Source organism: Ptychodera flava, chromosome 4, assembly GCF_041260155.1.
Source record: "Ptychodera flava strain L36383 chromosome 4, AS_Pfla_20210202, whole genome shotgun sequence".
Classification (NCBI taxonomy): Eukaryota; Metazoa; Hemichordata; class Enteropneusta; family Ptychoderidae; genus Ptychodera; species Ptychodera flava.
Genome location: NC_091931.1, coordinates 1,286,447 through 1,307,862, shown reverse-complemented (window position 1 = coordinate 1,307,862; position 21,416 = coordinate 1,286,447). Strand labels below are relative to the sequence as shown.

The 21,416-nt window shown below is 35.4% G+C and overlaps 1 protein-coding gene across 4 annotated transcripts in view; it reads right to left on the bottom strand.

Moving 5' to 3' along the window:
- Nucleotides 1–38: 38 nt before the first annotated feature.
- Nucleotides 39–21,416, bottom strand: part of LOC139130337 (spartin-like) — a 54,628-nt gene continuing 33,250 nt past the window's right edge. For all 4 annotated transcript variants that reach the window (XM_070696097.1, XM_070696098.1, XM_070696099.1 and 1 more), the window contains 3 exons: nt 18,413–18,590; nt 17,752–17,842; nt 39–2,639 (listed from right to left, as the gene is read on the bottom strand). In XM_070696097.1, coding sequence (XP_070552198.1) covers nt 2,324–2,639; nt 17,752–17,842; nt 18,413–18,590 — 585 coding nt within the window. In that variant the 3' untranslated portion in view covers nt 39–2,323. The remainder of the gene's footprint in view (nt 2,640–17,751; nt 17,843–18,412; nt 18,591–21,416) is intronic.

Below are 21,416 nucleotides of genomic sequence, written 5' to 3'. Positions count from 1 at the left end.
TTGTTGTACGTATGTGTGAGGTGAATGATGGACCAAGCTGAGGATTTCAATTTCATCTTTATTTCATTTGTACTCTTTACCTGTACAGCAGTTACAATCAAAGTATGCAAGACAAGGTAAAATGTTTCTATACAGTAAATGACAAAAAGACAATTGTAATCAGTAGACAGGTATTTGTCAATTTTTACAATCTAAGAATTAACTCAAAGTACTCTGTGGACTCAGGGAATCTAAGCGATTGTTAAAATTGTCCTTGAGGTTTTTATTGTCCATTAAAATCTAGAACAGTACATGAATTGATAACAAGATAGAGTCAAGAAAACAAGTTTCACAACTTTAGAATGGAACACTTTTCCTTCAAAGCTGCTTTAGAATGACTCGGTGCTTTAATAATTGCAAAGTTACTGAAATAGAAAGTGTATCTGACACAAATCCTTCAATACACTAAAATACACTTTGAAGTTAATGTCATCAATAAAAAGCCATTATAGCGTCTTTTAGCCTTCATGACCAAACACGGGCATGCAAGAAATCCAAGGTATGTGTTTTAAATGTTTCCCTGGCTGTAAAGTAAAAGTATCCTAAAATTTGGATATGCTTTGAATAGAGTGGGCAGGAACTGATTGAACAGGCCACATTGTGACTGAACTACCAACATTGGCCATATACCAACTGAACTATCAACACAGGCCACATATCAACTGCATTGTTAACACATTTAGAATGATCATGTGTCATGATAGAGAATAAAGTTGTAATGTGTGGGTGTGTGTGTGAGTGTATATATATATTATGAGGTTATTTCGAAAACACTGCAAAGGATGCACAAGGACATCGGCGCAGCGTATTGCCCAACGTGAAGCGGAGGGTGATGTGCGGCGCCAATGTCCGAGTGCATCCTTTGCGGTATTTTTGTAATAACCTTATTATCTTACATTCCTGACTGGGGCATCAAAATGTCAGAGTAGTGACTGTTTTCATGCAATGTCAACAATTTTTATTCCGATTTTATCGCGCCAGTGTGGAATGCTATCTCGACCGCTTTTCTGCAAGTTTGCACTACACACACACGTACGTACAGAGCTTGCGCGAGATTTGTTCTGGCACTCGTCCAATGGGTCCCTTGAAACCGTTCTACAGTGAACGCGCAGATACAGCCACAGGGAATGGGGTGCCTTGAAACCGTACGTGTTACGGAATGGGTGTTCCGTACGGCTTTTTTAGCGCATGCATAATTCTATTGTTCTCGATGGTAGATGTATAATATATATATATATATATATATATATATATATATATATATATATATATATATATATATATATATATAACACACATATAAAATAATAATCAAGAATCAAGTCAGCATTCCAATCTTGATAAGCAATCTTTCGCAAGCATACCTTTGATATGCCAGCATTACAGCACAAGTGACTGCCGGGTGTGTGATAATGACAATGAGAACAGTGGGACAAAAATAAGGGAACAAAAGGGACAGAGTAAAGATGGTTATGAATTTAACTGGTATAGTTCTTGATTCACAGTCGTTGAGTCCATCAGGATGCATTGTTCTTGCCCATATCCATAAACTTTCTAAGTGTTTGGTCATGTGCGTGTTTCTGTTAGAAATCTGGCAAAGGACGGTAGCAGTCAGAGTGTGGTTTCTCAATGTGTGACCAGGAATCCGGAAATGTTGATGTTTGAGCTGTGTCCATTGAGGAGTAGTTCATGAAAAGGTTGTGAAAATTTTCCTGATGTATTGAATGCTGCATGTCTTACAAGAAAGCACATACACAAAGTTGGTTAATTTGCAGTTCACATCATGTTTGATGGCGAAAGTTTTTTCTGTTTACTGTTAATTCAAAGCGTGTAGTATTTTGGATCACAGTGCAACAGGCGCATCTTGCTGTGTTCCATGGCTTACCTCCCCAGGTTATCTGTTCTGATTCAGTGTTTTATTTTATTTTGGTAGCTCATGTCACCAATGGTAGCTGGTCTGCACTGGGTAATGATGGGTATGTTTGGCATTTGAACTGACAATTTCAGGACTGTGTGATTATCTGTAATTATGGTCATATCTAGAGATCCAGGGTACTAGCTGTGAAGGTTGTTTCTGCTTGTATTAAGTAGATCACGTGTGTGTGTGCACATGTCCTGTTGGTTCATACATACAATAGCTGCAATAGTTTTTTTATTTGGTAATATTACAAGCCTACATGCTATATTTTCGCAAACCCAACAGATATTGATGTTCAACAAATAACTTCAGTCAAAACATGTAGTTTTTGTGGAAAATAATGTCTTTCATTATTGCATTTTGCGTTCACATTTCTTCCTGATACATATCCTTTAATTTTGACATCTGGACTCCAGGTGATCCGTTTGTAACACTTCCTTCATCCTTTTCTTTTTCAGCAGAGAACTGCCCATCATCACTGCTCTTTACTAATTCATCTTTGCTGTGTTTTGCTTTTTCCACTTCAGCAGCATAATCAGTCATGGCTGCTGTGCCTGTGTCCACAGCAGCTCGCTTAGCCAGTGCTTTCATTCCAAGTTGTCTGAAACTGGTGTATGTTAAACCAACATTCAAACCAGTTGCCAAGCCATCACTTGTTAATTTGGCTGCCTCTGCACCATATCTGTGGGGGAAAAACCAAACTTGTATACAGATTTTACATTTAAATTCATAACTGAGTGACTGTAGAGCAGCAATCTCATTCAATGCATGCAAGAAGCAGTACTCTTTATCATCTGTACACACAAAAACTTTCAACATACCAGTCTGAGACTAACGCTTGTTGTTATTTCTCATCTCATTAACATAGGGCCACGAAAAATAAAGGTTTGTTTCTCATCCTAGACATATTGCAAAAATACCGTCAATGACGCTGTACCTTCTCTAATGTGTGGCCAGGTCAGGTAATTGGTTGTTGGCATGGAGTTGTTGGTAAATAGTTGATGATGTAGGGGCATGAGGTGGGATATGGACCCAAAGAACCCAAAAGATGATTAAATACATCAATCAAAAAAATTCTAAGCTACAGTATAAACTGCCTAAAGATAGTTCAATGTGGAAAAAAGTTAAACAATTCAGAAATAAGAATTAACAGTCCAAAATAGTAATGACGCACTTCCTTACTGACCTGAGTGCATGTGAAATACACAACCTGGCATCTGTAAATTAAATGTATACCAAGTGATCATTTCCAGTCACTTTTAACTGTTTTTAAATTATTTTCCAAAGAGTCCTGTGGAAATGATGAAAAACGCTTATCTGGTCTTGTGTTTGTATAACCTCATGGCTGATAATTGTCATAGTATTGAAAAAAAATTGAAAGTGAAGAAATTACTGTTTTTAATAGGCATATTTTCCTTGAAATACATGACCGTGTAAAGAATATATGCTAAAAGTGTTTAAGAGTAAATTTCTTTTCAAAAAATAATTTAATTGTGACCAAAGGATTTTTATTCTTTGAGTTTACAAATTCAAACATTGCAATTTGTTCAATCATCTTGTGCAGTGCAAAATTTATAAAATGACTGAAAAAAAAAATTGGCAGAATTACAGTCTTTGTGATGTAAAATTATGGGTTGACATCACGATAACTGTTAATCTGTTTGAAGTACTAATATACTATAATTTAGAAAAAGAAAAATTCATGCAGAAACGGTAAAATATATTGTCAGCAATGTAGTGTTAATTTTGACTTTACATCAAAATATGCCTTTGCTGGATACCAAATATATAGGGCGAAATATCAGCCATGTTCAGCAAAATCCACACAACAGCATTGATCCTTTTCTAATTTGATTTGATTTGCTTATGTTATCCTTGTATGACAGTCAGTACAATATGGAACTTGAACACAACACAGTGAATAAGTATGCTGTAAATGAAATGGTGTGGCTGCATCCACATGCAGCAATAGGAGTGCCTTTGTCTCTCACCCCTAATTTCCAACCTGTCCCATCCCTGAAAAAATAGTTTGGTCTTATATTTATAATGTTAATAATTTCTGTATTTGTTAAAATGTGTGCACTTTTGATCATAAACATTTTCATTGTTTTTTATAGCTGACCAATCAGTTAACCTGTTTATTTTGAATATTTGCGCATTTTTCCTCAGTATTTGACATTTTCTGAATACTTTCTTATTCAGTTTGTCATTTCTAAAAGTTTAAATGCTCCATTGTGTCCACAAACATCAAATGTGGTACTTCATATAGGAGGGTCTGCCTCTAGAGGGCGGGCATCATGAACACTCCTGTGTTTGTTGGTTAATTCCTCCACGTAAACTTCTGAGTATTGAACATGGCCGACGTCCGATTTTCCTGTCTAAAACTTTCACTCATTTTCGTTCATATGACTCTGAAACTCAAGGAAACGATTGGGAAGAAAGAGTTATCTTGAAATATTGAGGTACTCGCCGATATTTTGCAAAATTAAATGAGAAAACATAGGGCCAAAGTCCCTGAAGCTACTATAGACATGGATACAAAATTAAGTATTTCCTGTCTGTATGAAATTATCTCACTAAGGTCATCCTAGGGACATGTAAACCAAATATTAAAGCTGTCTGATCAGCCGTTTTGAAAAAACAAGCGACTCAACAGTTGACAGAGCTCTGCTGTGTTATGTAGAGAATAACCTTTTGTGACACATGTATTGATGAAGAAGGTGGATATCTTTGATAGCTCATTTCAGGATGGCCTGACCAAAAATGGGAAAAATTCCGTAAAATACAGATTGGCTTATTTCATCATACTATATTAGTCTATAGTAGCTAATAAACGAGAGTTAATTACATTCTAATTAAAGTAAAGAAGACTTGCTTAAATCAAGATTTACGTCATAAAAAACAGCATATCTGTCAGGTTATAAAGAATCTTGAGCTGAATATCTTTTAATATCAGTATTTTCATCCTATTAACCAAGCACATTTTAACTTTCAAATTAACATAGTAAGTAAGTTCTGTTGAATAAGTTGAGGCTGTACGTACTCAGAGAAAGCACACTGAAGAGACAAATGTTTGAAACTTAAGAAGTTCAAGGTCATCAAACGCATTATAAGGAATCATGTTACACTTTCATTGCACTGTTCACACAGATTGCATAATTGCTATAAATAGCACATGAGGAATCTTACAGCCCAGCTTTACCATAAAAACCCTATCACTTTGACCACTCTTTTAATTGACCACTCTATTTTTTTCCTCAAAAAGTAATCTTATTTTATCCTTACCAAGTCAACCATAAATGGAAATTAGAACTTTGTCTATCTCTATTTATTTGACCACCCTATCATGACAAACTATTATGAGCAATTTCTTTTAGATAACATAAATGGTGGTTCAGAATATATCAAAGTTGGGATTCAGGAAAGTTGCCTTTACATGTTTTAATCCTCCAAGATGGTAAGCATTTCACTTTGAACTGTCAAAAAAAGTTGAACTTTCTGATAATTCCACACTATAATTATTTTGGCTTTGATGATTTCCTAATTAATTCAATTAAAATCATATTAATTATTTTTTTTCTGGGTGAATTGATAGGGTTTATACAGTACAACAATTACATACAAAAAATTCCTTAAAAATACACATTTGCATATTTCATCACAATTTGAACAAATCTAAGTTGGGTTATCCCTAGGGACCTGTATACCAAATAACAAAGCTGTCTGACCAGCGGTTATGAAGAAGAAGATTTTTTACCAAAAACACCTTTTTTGGCATTAATTTGCCTATTTTCAACAATATCAAAAAATTAAAAACAAGCGACCTAGCGGCCGATATAGCTCCGCTGTGTTTATGTACAGAATAGAATAACATTTTTGACACATGTTGATGAAGAAGGGTGGAAATCTTTGATAGCTCGATGCAGTGGCCAGAAAAAAGTGGCTAAAATAAGCTGCAAAAATATGCAATTGAAGATTTCATCATACTTTGAATGTATCACATAGGATCATCCCTAAGAACATGTCAACCAAAGCTATCTGATGAGTAGTTTTTGAGAATAAATTTTTTGACCAAAAATGGCAACAATTGCCCCCAAAAGTAAAAATTGCAGATTTCATCATAATTTCAAAAGATCAAATTTAGTCCATCTATAGAAACCTGTATACCAAATTTCAAAGCTGTTAGACAAGTACTTTTTGAGAAACGCATTTTTTGACCAAAAATAGGAAAAATTACCCCAAAAATTCAAAATTGCAGATTTCATCATCATTTCAATAAATATCATTTAGTTCATCTATGGAAACCTGTATACCAAATTTCAAAGCTATCAGATGAGCAGTTTTGAATATACACATTTTTTGACCAAAAATGGCAAAAATTGCCCCAAATATACAAAATTACAGATTTCATCAGAAATTCAATATATATTACTAAGCTCATCTGTAGAAACCTGTATACCAAATTTCAAAGCTATCAGACCAGTACTTTTTGAGAAACATATGTTTTGACCAAAAATGGCAAAAATTGCCCCAAAATTACAAAATTGCAGATTTCATCATAATTTCAATAATTATTATTTAGATCATCTGTAGGAACCTGTACACCAAATTTCAAAGCTATTGGATGAGTAGTTTTGGAAATACACATTTTTTGACCAAAACTGGTAAAAATTGCCCCAAAATTACAAAATTGTAGATTTCATCATAATTTCAATAACTATCATTTAGTTAATCTGCAGGAACCTGTATACCAAATTTCAAAGCTATCGGATAAGTAGTTTGGAAATACACATTTTTTGACCAAAAATGGCAAAAATTGCCCCAAAAATACAAAATTACAGATTTCATCAGAAATTCAATACATATTACTTAGTTCATCGATAGAAACCTGTATACCAAATTTCAAAACTATCAGACCAGTACTTTTTGAGAAATACATTTTTTGACCAAAAATGGCAAAATTGCCTTAAAAATGCAAATTTGCATATTTCTGCACAATTTGAACAAATCTGAAATAGATCATCCCTAGGAACCTATGTACCAAATATCAAAGCTATCTGACTGGCAGTTTTGAAGAAGAAGATTTTAAAGATTTTTTTACAAGAAATGACAAAAATTGCCTTAAAAATACAAATATGCAAATTTCGCCACAATTTGAACAAATCTGACTGAAGTCACCCTAAGCAAACTGCATATCAAATTTCAAAGCAATCGGACAAGCGGTTTCAGAGAAGAAGATTTTTTTACCAAAAACACCAAAAAATGCCCCAAAAATACAAATATGCAAATTTCACCATGATTTGAACAAACTGAAGTGAGGTCACCTTAAGTGAACTGCATATAAAATTTCAAAGCAATTGGACTTGCGGTTTCAGAGGAGAAGGCAATTGTTGACGGACGACGACGGACGACGGACGACGACGACGACGGACGACGACGGACGACGACGGAAAATCAACCTATTTGATAAGCTCCGCGTCGCTGACAGCGGAGCTAAAAATAGTTTCTCAAAATCATATTTTTCATCTACACAACAAATATCAAATCAGTAAGTACTGCGGTTCTCAAGATATTTGAGTGGACGGACGCCTCACAAACGGACATACATACATACATACATACATACATACATACATACATACAGACTGACGACGGACGCCGGAGGGATACCCATCCCAATAGCTTCTATAGACTATAGTCTATATTAGCTAAAAATGCAAGGAAAATGCCGACAGGCTTACACAATGACAGTTTTCAGACTCAGAGGCATATGATTATCTGCAGATTATGCAACAGGCCCATATCACGTGAGGCCATGAGGGGATATCCACGCAACTCCGTACCAAACACTAGCGCTCACAGAGTGAGCAAACACAAAGTGAGTACCCCTAACGTCAGCTCAGTAGTCTGTAATAGATTGTAGTCAACTAAGAAACCTTGGAGAAAGGCTTAACACTGTGGCTATGCCGCTAAGTCCCTTTTGATTTTTGTCATAGCTCAAAATCGTTCTCCCACACCTCAACCTGAGCATGAACACCCCCACCAGTTTATGATATGACCCATCACAATGGCATGACGTCAACGGATCTTGACAGACGGAAGTCTTGACAGACGGAAGTTCTTGACAGCAGCATATTGGTTTTCAACTCTAATACCTTCTCTGTCTATAAATAGACACGAGAAGGTAAAAATGATGTGGTAACGCGGGTTTTTCCTTATCAATTTTTTTTTATTCTTCAACCAACAAGAACGTGCATAAAACATGAAAACAACATAGGAATGCACGCAGAGATAAATGTACAGCAGTGTTGCTTTAGTATTTATGTATAGCAAGAGTTCTGTGGTTTGACTTTTAGTGCAGCAATGCAGTTTTGACAGCTTAATATAACCGTGACATATTTGTTCTGAATGGAATGTTAGTGTCAGTTATGTTGTTTACAGTTCTGTTTTATACAGCAGTGTGTTATGCACTATCGTCACATATTTTTGCAGGTTTTTTCATTTTATTTCTTCATGAGCAGAAAAAAGGTTGACACAGTGGGTCTAAATTGATGCGCGCGAGGATGAGAAACAAACTTTTTCTTGGCCTAAGTTTTAATATTTTTAAATTTGAGCAACCTTTTATCCAACAACAGAGGAACAATATTGCTGGGGTATTTCTTGGATTTTCTTAAACAACAGTAACCAAAGCAATATTTTTTAAACAAATCATGGTACATCATTAAAATCAACCAGCTGACAGTGTAAGTTTTATCTGATGTGCTGGATCAAACACTGTTTCCAAAAGATGCATTCTCTACATGCTGACACCATTAGATCACACTGTCATTGATTTAACATCAAAAATTGTAATGAAGTATGTCAGATGATTGCGGAATTTTACAAAAAAAAAATATGTTCAAATTAGTTACGGCAGAAGCAAAGGTTTGGAGGAAGAATTTTGTATGCACACATTTTGGTGAAAATTACAAAAAAAAAATGAGAAAGTGAAAGGGGATCTGTAGGTGGACTGAGTTGACTTAGAACATAAAGTTAGAAATCACTTGGTATGATTTCCACCTGCTAACTGTTTTTTAGTCCCCTGTGGACGCAGTCTGCCGGGACTTGTAGATTGTGTCCCGTCCATCAGTCCCGTCTGCGGATGCCATAACTTTACCCCCAACAGACAACTATCTTGTGATTTCCCAACATTTAACAAATTTACCCCTCTGCCCTGTAACGAAAGCTACCAAGCATGTAATTCAATTGTTATAATTCAAACACCATAATCCAGCGGGGACTGTGTCATCAGCAATGACTTGTTTTCATGAACACCGTGTCATTTCTTCATTTATCCATCTAAGTCTCATAAAATGTTGTATTTGATTAACCATTTTGTATTAAGGTAGAAAAGGTAGAACACACCTCTGGGACAGATACTCAGACTCAAATTTCTACAATGCTTTTCTCATCTGCCACTTATGGGTGGTCATTTTAAAGCTCATGGGGAAAGAAAAAACTTTCACCGTCTTAGTTTTTTTTTAAATCCAAAATTTTATTTTTACCAACAAAATTAACACAGGGATGGCAGCCATTTGAATTGAGTAATTTGTTTCGCTAGTTCCAAACCTGGCATGGTGACCCCTTATTTTTAGTTCTCCCGGACAAAGTCCAAGGGGACTTACGGTTTTGGTTCCGTCCGTCCATCTGTCCACGTAGATAAACAGACATATCTAAGCCAATTCCTTAAAAACTTGGTACAAGGATAATACACTATGGCATACAGATGCACGTCCATTGTTTTGGGTGTGGCACACATAATTAGTGCTAATTTGCATAATTAATGAATTTTGAAGAAGAAGTCTGATTCTTAAGAGATTGCACCAAGTTTGATGAAACTTTGTACACATGTTGGTCACAAACAGCTCTAATAGCACATAAAGACATTTGTCAATATTGTGTCAATTAATTGCTAATTTGCATAAATTAAGATTTTCATAATTCTACTAATATTTTGATAAATATTGACTCAAATTTAATGAAACTTCTTACAGATGCTGATATACCAGAGCTGTAACAGTATGCAAAGACAGTAAGCAGGATTGTGTCATTTAATTCCTAATTTGCATATTTTATAAATTTTTGTAATTAAGGAAATATGTCTAGAAATACGACAGCAAAATTTGATAAAACTTGCTATCGATGTTGATCTTAAAGTGTTGTAATAGTGAACCAAGACATTCAGCAGTATCTTGTCAATTAATAGCTAATTTGCATATTTAATGAACTTTCGTAATAAGTGTGCTATGTCCAGAAATATTGCACCAAATTTGATGAAACTCGATACAGATGTTGATCTCAAAGTGTTGTAGTAGCATGCAATGACATTAATCATATCATGTCAATTAATTGTGTATTTGCATATTTAATGTCTTTTCATAATTAGGCTGATACGTCAAGAAATACTTCATATTTGTTGAAACTTGGTATAGATAAAATAATCGCAATCATACCAATCCATAATCCAATGACAGTAGGTCAGAATTCGTAAGACAATAGTTGTAAACATAGACACAAAACAGCACAGAACAGACAGTAAATAGACGGTACACAAACAAAGTCATATTCATGAAAGAAAGATATATGGGACTCTGGCCAGAAGACCAAGAACATGTTGATAGATGTTGAGCTCATCTTGCTTTAACTGTGTATAAGGACATTTATCAGTATCATATTAATTAATTGCTAATTTGCATATTTAATGACTTTTCCTTATTAGTGTGATACGTCCAGAAATCCTGCATCAAACTTTATGGAACATGGCACAGATATTGATCTTCCAGTAGTGTAAAACTGAATACTGACATCCTGTTGATAAATTATTTATTGACTTATTTAATGACCTTTTGTGATTAGGGTGGCACCTCATGAATAGGGAAACAATGTTTGTAATGAGAGATTCATATTCTGAATGACTGCACTAAATCTGATGACACTTGCTACAGATGTTGATCATACAAAGATTTACCAGTCAAGAAAGGTGTTTTAATTTTTGCAGTATCAATAGCTAATTATAGGAAGTCTCTTCTTTAATGAACATGACGACATTTTTGGTTCACATCTGGTGTTCTGATTTTTTTGTCAAAAGCCGAAACTCAGACATGCCTTGACCAGTTTCTAGCATATAATTTGAATTTTGACATTTAAAAAGCCAGGGCATGACATGTCTAATTCTGTTTACAATCCAATCCAATATGGGCATCAGTCACAGACAGGGCTTTGGTACCCGCATTCCTTGTTTCATGCACATCATATGGACTTCAATTTTTAGTCACTTCCAGTAACAAATTCCCAATTACAAGGGGGGTCCTATGTTATTGTCAATGACTTGTTATTGTTGATTTGGTAAAAGAATGGTTGAACATTTCATTAGGAAAGTTTGAGCAAAAGTTTCAGTCTTTCACGCTCAAGGTGCATACTACCTTAAACAAGTCATCGTTGATGACAAAGTCCCCACTTGTTAATGGGTACTTTGATTACATGTCCTCAGAGAGGATAGTCCTCTTCATTAATTAGGTCTGTGATAAAAATACTTTGATACAGATGGCGCTCAATGGCCAAGAATGAGTTCCATGGTGATGAAAACATAAAACCAATGTAGGTCACCATCCTAAAGGTCATAAAATGAGTCAACTAGGAATTAATCAACAGGATGTTGCAAAACATTTTTGCATACAATTCTAACACTTGACAGATTATCACTGGTACCATATTTCATAAAGTTTGATGCAGTATTTACAACACTATGAGATCAACATCTGTATCAAGTTTCATCACATTTGACGTTGTATTAATTTGTGGCTATATCACCCTAATTAGGAAAGTTCATTACTTATGCAATGACAAATTAATTAAAATGACACTGATAAATGTCTTTTTCAATGTTAAGCAATGTGAGCTTAACATCAGTTAACATCTGTATAAAGTTTCATGAATTTGATGCAGTACGTATTCTTGACATATCAGCCTACTTACGAAACTTCAATAATTGACATGTTACTGCTACATGACGTGAAACAAATTGACGAGCATATGTATGAAAAAGGTCATGTCCTTTTACCAACTTTGAATGATACTGGTGGAAATATGTCTGAGTTATGGCTCTGTACATTTGAAAACTGTAACAAAATCATAGCCATGCAGCGATATTTGATCTTACTGTTTAAAAAATCAACATGTATATGTATGACGTTAGTCAATATACATGTACCAACTTTGAATAAGATCAGTTGAGACTTGCCAGAGTTATGGCTCTCGACATGAAACAACCATAACAAAATTGCTACCATGTGGCCATATTGGACCATCTCGTGAAACCAATTGACATACATATGTATAATACGGCAATGTCCTTGTACCAACTTTGAATAAATTTGCTTGATACATGTCTTGCTTCCGGAGTTATGCTTCCGGACATAAAAAAAAATCAGAAAAAAAATGGCCACACGGCGGCCATATTGGATTGCATCATAAAACAAATCAATGTGCATATGTATGACATAGGTCAATGTCCTTGTACTAAGTTTGAATAAAATCGGTGGATAAAATTAGTTGAGACATGCCCAAGTTTTGGCTAAGGACACGAAAAAATTGTAACAAAATGGCTGCCATGCAGCCACATTGGATCATATCATGAAAAAATTGACATACATATGTATGACATAGCTTAATGTCCTTGTACCAACTTTGAATAAAATCGGTTGAGATATGCCTGAGAATATTATGGCTCTGTACATGAAAAAATCGTAAACAGAATGGCCGCAAGGCAGCCATATTGGATCGTATCACATAACAAATTGACATGCATATGTATGACATTAGTCAATCTCCTTGTACCAACGTTAAAAAATAGTGTCAATGACACTGTCCTCCCATTTTGCAGCGATACTAACTACTAGTACACACATGACTAAGAAAATTCCATTGCAAGTCCAAATTAATCTTATACCCCAGCAATATGAAATGCTCCATCTCATAATGACTTTTACACATCTGACAGAAAACAATCCTAGGATCAAGACTATCATGTTTTACAGCAATCCAACAAATACTTTGGGAGAAAATGATTTTTTGACAAAAAATTGGAAAAATTGCCCAAAAAAACAAAAATATGAAAATTTCACCACAATTTGAACAAATCTGACAAAGGTCAACCAAAAGTTTTCAAGGCAATGGGATGAGTGCTTTCAGAAAAGATTTTTTGACAAAAAACGGGAAAATCGCCCAAAAAATACAACTTTCAAAATTTCACCACAATTTGAAGAAATGTAACTTAAGTCACTATAAAGAGCCTGCATACCAAGTTTCAACCAAATCTGGCCAGTGGTTACAAAGTTTTAGCAATTTGCAGGATTTTTCCTTTTTTCCCCTTCATTTGCATATTTTTGAATTTGACATGTTTATTTCAACAAATTCACATCTCCACCCCTCGATGCACCTGTCCATCAAATACTAAGATGGTAGGTGCTGCGATTTAGGAGTTTTTAATGTTGACAGACATACATCCGCACATAATAACTAACATACGTACATACATACATACATACATACATACATACATACAGACAGACCATAGACCCTCCAAAAAACGCGGGTCTACAGACAGATAGACAGACAGACAGACAAACAGATAGACATGCATACATGCATACATTTATTTTTACAGCTTTTAAACTCCAACAGCCAACCAACTTGTCAATATTAGCTTGATCAACTTGATACTACTGCTTATAATAATATAAATGAGAGTTAATTACATTCTAATTAAAGTAAACAAGACTTGCTTATCAACATTTACGTCATAAAAAAACAGCATATCTGTCAGGTTATAAAGAATCTTTAGCTAGCTGGTTATCTTTATCAGTATTTCATCCTATTAACCAAGCACATTTTAACTTTCAAATTAACATTGCAAGTAAGTTCTGTTGAATAAGTTGAGCCTGTAGGTACTCAGAGAAAGCACAAAGAAGAGACAAATGTCTGCAACTTAAGAAGTTCAAGGTCATCAAAAGCATTATAAGGAATCATGTAACACTTTCATTGCACTGTTTACACAGATTGCATAATTGCTATAAATAGCACATGAGGAATCTTACAGTCCAGCTTTACCATAAAAACCCTATCACTTTGACCTCTTTTTAATTGATCACTCTATTTTTTTCCTCAAAAAGTAATTTTATTTTATCCTTACCAAGTCAACCATAAATGGAAATTGGAACTTTCTCTATCTCTATTTATTTGACCAACCTATCATGACAAACTATTATGAGCAATTTCTTTTAGATAACATACAGAGCACAATATATGACGGTTCAGAATTTGTCAAAGTTGGGATTCAGGAAAGTTGCCTTTATATGTTTTAATCCTCCAAGATGGTAAGCATTTCACTGTGAACTGTCAAAAATGTTGAACATTCTAATAATTCTAGACTAAAATTATTTTGGCTTTGTTGATATCCTCATTAATTCAATTATTTAAAATCATATTAATTATTTTTTTCTGGGTGAATTGATAGGGTTTATACAGTACATGAGTTACATACAATGTAAGTCAAATTCAGTTAAAACATCAATTACCGTCTAACATTGCATCATTCCTATAAATAGCATCTCAGCCTGGAACAGCACAATCATAATCTGCTCATTCACACAGGCAGTACTTGACTGAATGAATGACCTACTACATTTCACCTATGTACCAAATTTGAAAGCATGACAAAAAGTACCACAAAATTTGCAAATTTCAGCAAGAGTTCACAGAGTCATCTTCAGGTCACTCCTAGGAACCTGCACACCCAATTAGAAAGTAATGGCATACACAGTTTCAAAGAAGATTTTTTTAACCAAAAATGGCAAAAATTGCCCAAAAATACAAATATGCAAATTGTGCCATAATTTTGATGAATTCTATTTTGAGTTTTCACAAGGTACCTGCACGCCAAATTTTAAAGCGATCCAACCATTGGTTTAAGAGGAAAAAATTTTTTACTAAAATGGCAAAAAAAGAAAAAAAAAATCATTAAAAATAGAAAGCAGCAAATATTGACATCAAATCTATATGTTTAAATGAGTTGGGCCCAAGGTACCTAAAACCTAAATATGACAATGATCAGATGAGTAGTTCCTGAGTTATTGATTTTTGACCATTTTCGCTTTTTTTCCTACCTCATTAGCATATTTATGGGCCTAAAAAGTTCATTTTAACAACGGCACATCTACATCATATATGGCATCACTACACCAAAAATCAGCTCAATACATGCAGCGGTTTTTGAGTTTTTGCGTTGGACGGACAGACATCCATACATACATACATACATACATACATACAGACAGACATCTCACATACAGACTTTTTTCAACCATATAACCTCCCATTGCCATATATGTATGGCAAATGGGAGGTAATAAAATCAGTTGAAACATGTCTGAGTTAGGCTCTGTACATGAAAAAATCGTAATAAAATGGCTGCCTAGCGGCCATATTTGATCGTATCACACAACAATTGGCATGCATATGTATGACATTAGTCAATCTCCTTGTACCAACTTTAAATAAAATCGGTTGAAACATGTCTGAGTTATGGCTCTGTACATGAAAAAATCGTAATAAAATGGCTGCCTAGCGGCCATATTGGATCGTATCACACAACAAATCGACGTACATATGTATGACATAGGTCAATGTCCTTGTACCAACTTTGAATAAAATCGGCTGAGATATGCCTTAGTTATGCCTTTGTATATGAAAAAATCATAACAAAATGGCCACACAGCAGCCATATTGGATCGTATCACAAAACAAATTGACGTGCATATCTATGACATTGGTCAATGTCCTTGTAACAACTTTGAATAAAATCGGTTGAAACATGTCTGAGTTATGGCTCTGTACATGAAAAAATTGTAATAAAATGGCCGCCTGGCAGCCATATTGGATCGTATCACAAAACAAATTGACATGCATATCTATGACATTGGTCAATGTCTTTGTACCAAGTTTGAATAAAATCGGTTGAAACATGTGTGAGTTATGGCTCTGTACATGAAAAAATCGTAATAAAATGGCCGCCTGGTGGCCAGCGTTTCCGTTACAATTTCAAAACTTGCGTACGATTTTACGCATCTGAGTTTTTATTTGCGTAAAATGTATTCAAAATGCGTACGGTAGGAATCAGTATCTGAAGTGAGCTGGGCAGTCTTTTCTGTAGAACTTGGGGGGTTTCCTGTAATGCGCATGCTCTATTAACAAAAAAAAACAACCTGGGGGGCTTCAAGGTGTAGCTGATCGTTTGCCATGCCGTGATGCATGTCCCGTATATGATCGTTGAGCAGCCCAATGAGTTCATGTTCAAAGAAAATACCTTCTGACTACAAAATTAGTGTTTTCAAAGAGCCAACAAAAAGCAGATACCGTTCAAAGTCCAGCGGGACCTCTCAAGAATGCAACCCGACAGAGTCTAAATGGTCACCCGTAAAACTTTCCAAATAACATGCGACGTAATGACCATTAACTGTATTGTGTTACCAACAACGTAAACTCGATCGATTCTTGATTTTTTTGCATCTGTAGTGCCATTGTCTGTACAGAACTGATTGACATGACGTTTTGTGATGATGAAATACAATGTTGCATAAAGTGCTGCGGTCTGCTAAAGTCTAAAATGTTGCAATATCATGATAAATGTCACTTGCAAGCAGGTGCATGTGTTCTATTTTTATCCTGCATTGAACCACGTTCAGGCAATGTAGTGCGGGCCAAACAAGTACGTCTCATTGGGCGGCATTTCTCAATGCGTATTTGTTTACGCAGTCATGATTTTTTTTGCGTATTTCTGAACAATTTTGCGTAAAATACGCAGGATTTTGCGTTAACGGAAACACTGGGTGGCCATATTGGATCATATCACAAACAAATTGACGTGCATATCTATGACATTGATCAATGTCCTTGTACCAACTTTGAATAAAATCGGTTGAAACATGTCTGAGTTATGGCTCTGTACATGAAAAAATCGTAACAAAATGGCCGCCTGGCGGCCATATTGGATCGTATCACAAAACAAATTATCGTGCATATCTATGACATTGGTCAATGTCCTTGTACCAATTTTGAATGAAATCGGTTGAAACATGTCTGAGTTATGGCTCTGTACATGAAAAAATCGTAATAAAATGGCCGCCTGGCGGCCATATTGGATCGTATCACAAAACAAATCGACGTGCATCTGTATGACATATGAAGTAATCCTTTTACCAAGTTTGAATGAAATCGCTTCTTGCATCTCTGAGATATCTGCGTGAACGGACGGACGGACGCACGGACGCACGCACGGACATGACCAAACCTATAAGTCCCCCCGGACGGTGTCCGTGGGGACTAATAACTCCACAAGCATTGCAGCCAATTGCATGATGAAATGCGACAAAACACTCCACACCTTGCAACTTGTCAGCACCATCATATGTAAAACATAGCATTGATTTCATCATCAATAATTGTATAACACATTTCAGTTGTTTGCCAGATATCACAGTCCAGTGATCAGACAGTATACTTAGTAGTTTGCAACCAGATACCTCAAATTTGTCCGACACATTTATAATAAACTAACAGTTTTCCATTTGTAATGTGTACTACTCTTTGCAAACTAACATGAACATCCTACTGGTGAGACTTATGCAAGCCTTCTTTTAAGTAACGGTTACCCGCCCTACCGGTACATTTCAGGCATTGTTTAACCAGTAATATCTTACTTGTAGTCAACAGTTTCAACAGTGGCATCAGACACGTTCTTTGCTAACACTTTAGCAGCTTGTTCCAAACCCACAAGCACTGTCCCAAAACCTGAAACAATGTAAAACAAAAAGAAAATTATCAATGGCTGTACACTCAGAAAAGGAAGTAAGATATCCAATTTGGAATGAGTTGCTGTGGCAAAGAAGGTACCGGTATCAAAATCTTTCATTTCAACATTCTAGTTCAATTTACCTGGATTGGCCATTTTTCAGTCAAACATAAATTATGCCTCAGAAAATATATGTAAATTATCCAAATTTGCTGGTGTAAATTGTTTGTAGTAAAAAAGTTTCATTTATCATCACCACATGGTCACTGGTGAGTACTATTCAGTGTCAATACTCTCCCGTTTAGGGTTAACCTTTGGGGTTTGAAGAAATACGTACCGTTACCAAAGTAAAATTATCACAATATCCACACTCAATCATATTCATCACCGCAGCTGGCATGGTGCCATCTAATACTCTAGGTGTACATGTACAGATGTCACCAGGTTTCCTTGTTTTCAAGCTGAGCTTTATGTTGTATTCATTGGTAGTGACACCAGTACTCTCAGCGTGGTCAGAGGGATTCTGAAGGAGCATTATTTGCATTTGAATAATATACATGACCTCTCACCTTTGAACCCACTCTTTGCAACATGGATAACACCATCTATGGTGTCATTGCCTTCAGAGTTGGAACTCTTCCATGATTCCGGTAAGAGCTTCTCTCCTTCTCTTCTTACAACAGGTCCAACATCATGTGCCACTTTCTTACTGATGTCACAAACTACATCTACCACATATTTACTTACCTACAATACACAACACAAGGATATATATCACACAGCGACTTCATAAAGTTTAAAATCTCATAATTTACACAACTATAATAATTCATACTGTAGCATAAATAGTATTTAATATTGGCCCTGTAGCCTGTCAGTTCTGGTGGCATTGAAAAATACAAGTCTTTTAATTTCAGTGACAAAAAATGTCATGTTCTCTGTTGATAGGCACCTGGGTACCTGCATTTGCCCAAAGACAAACTGCAACTGCAGGCAAGTAGTCTCCTGCCATCAGGCAATCAATACTTTTATCACATAAGTTTCACTCATAACAACTTTTCTGTCAGCAAGACAATTTTTCTGACACAAAAAGCGAATGGCCTACTGCATTTAAACTTTCCCCTTCCTAATTGTAAAAAAATCCTAACACTTCGGCAAGAAGAGTTAATTATTTGCAAATCCTAGCACTTTGACTGCAAGAGTAAATTATCTGCTAAAGGAGAACTGTTGTCAGCCAAACTTCTAATTTGTTGTAATGGTCTAATGGTACTGTTAAGAGCAAATTTTTGTATATGAGTCCTGTAAAAGGGGAAGTTCACCAAGGGTGATTTTTACATATATGCTAGCTTTGTGGTTGCCTATTCCGGAAAAGCCACAAAACATAAAAATAGCGCTGGAAGTTGCATTTTAGGGCTTTATCAACTCAATATAATTTTAATCATGGGAAAAAATCTCCAAGCTTGGCATTTTCATCACGTGATATGGAAGGGACCATTTTCCGATGGGTATGGCATTGTCCACTCACCCACGTTCACACTAGGCTGTGCGTATTTGCATTAACTATTGTTTATAAGAAATATCCCTGCATAAACAATGCAATCAGTTAAATAAATTGTCAGTTTTTGTGGTGCTGTTTACCCGATCAATTCGGCCATTCTTTTTATTCGACCACCCTGTTTTACTCAAAACATAATTTTATTTTACCCTTATCAATTCGACCACCTAAGGAAACTTGGACTTTCTCAATCTCTATTAAATCGATCTAATGACCTAGCCTTCTAAAATTTCTTTAGTTCGTAAATAAACAATATTTCAGGACAACTAAAACGACAGCATTCTGTGCAGACAAAAAGGCAGAAATGTTGAACCACAAAGGGCTTTCTAATGGCTTTCAGATTGGTTTTCACTCCGGGTTTGCGCTGGGACACAATCAATTTCACCAAATGGGAAACCTTACTGATTTTGGTAAGCTCGATATCAGAAATATGTGATATGCGTTAAGTTTCAGCGTGTGTGAAGTACAAACCTTTAGTCTTTATTTTCCCACCTTAATAGCGAAGAAAATCAAAAGAAATTTCGTACTTTCTCTTTTTCTCATCCTCTTTTCCGAATGCTTTCCATCCCCTATCGATTGAAATTAACTCTTTCTGTGTGAGAATCCAGCACAGTATTTTCATCATATCATTATACTTCCTAATTTGACAGATATTATGTTGTAAACCACGTTACTTGTTCCTAACACATGTAGACAGATGTGCCCTGTGCACTAAAAGGAATAGTTGGCGATATCTTTTGCGAAATGCTGAAAAAATAGCTGAAGAAATATCGATGTGTCAGCAGGCTAGTACGGCCGACACAAACCCCGGGCATTTTTACCTACTGGGGACAGAGTATTTTCAAACGAAACGGGAATATCAAGGAAACGCGTGTTACAACCGATAACGTAGTAACTAACCGATAACGTATCAAACCTGATAACGTAGTAAAAATTTACCGATAACGTAGTAAATCAACCGATAACTTTGTAACGAACCGATAACGTAGTAAATTTTTCTAACTGATAACATAGTAAAAATTTACCGATAACGCAGTAATCTTTCCTAACCGATAACATATCAACAAATTTACCGATAACGTATCAATGAACCAATAACGGATTAAATCAACTGATAACGTAGAAAAGTCAACCAATACCGCATCAAAACAACCAATAACATATCAATCAACTGATAATATCTGATTAAGCGATTCATTCATGGGGAGCGATAGATCGATTGATTTATAGAAAGATAGATATTAGATAGGTAAGTAGATAGATAGACAGATAGATAGATAGATAGATATGTCGATCACTGTATCAATAGATAAATCGATCACTCAATCGATAGATCGATCTATCTATCTATCGATGTTTGATAGCTGGTCAGGCGAGTGATCAATCAATCGATAGACAAATTGATGGGCAGATCGATCGATAGAACATAGGATCTATCAATTCGATAGAAAGATAGATCAATTAATAAATAGGTTGATCGATTCAATAAATTGGTCAATAGATAGATAGATCTATAGATCAATTTGTTATCACATTGTCTCATACTCAATTTTCTTTTCTTCTATTTATTTTTTCCGTTTAGCGTAAATTGTTACATATTCCTGCAGCAAATCAATATTGTTTTGACTGTTTTCATGGTAGTACGAACGACTTAGTTGATCTAAATGTTGTCAAGCTACTGGAATATAGGTTTGAGAAGTTGTTTCTAGTCTTGCTATAGTAGCTATACAGTTTAGTTCTAATTGGGTAAAATTCAAAGAGAGAGTATAAGTACTGATGAAACAAAGACTGGGGAATGAGCGGCTGTTGGTTTACACAGATAACCCTACCGAGAAAGAAAACTATTATGTGTATGTATCGGCTACAATTCAGACAGAAAGTACAGTTGTAAGAGCAAGATTAGAAGCAACTTTCCAAACCCATTCCAGTAGTGTAGCAACATTCAGATCAATTTCGTCATTCGTGCTGCAACAAAAGTTATACAGGCAAGTCGTGGGAATACTTTGCTTTACATATAA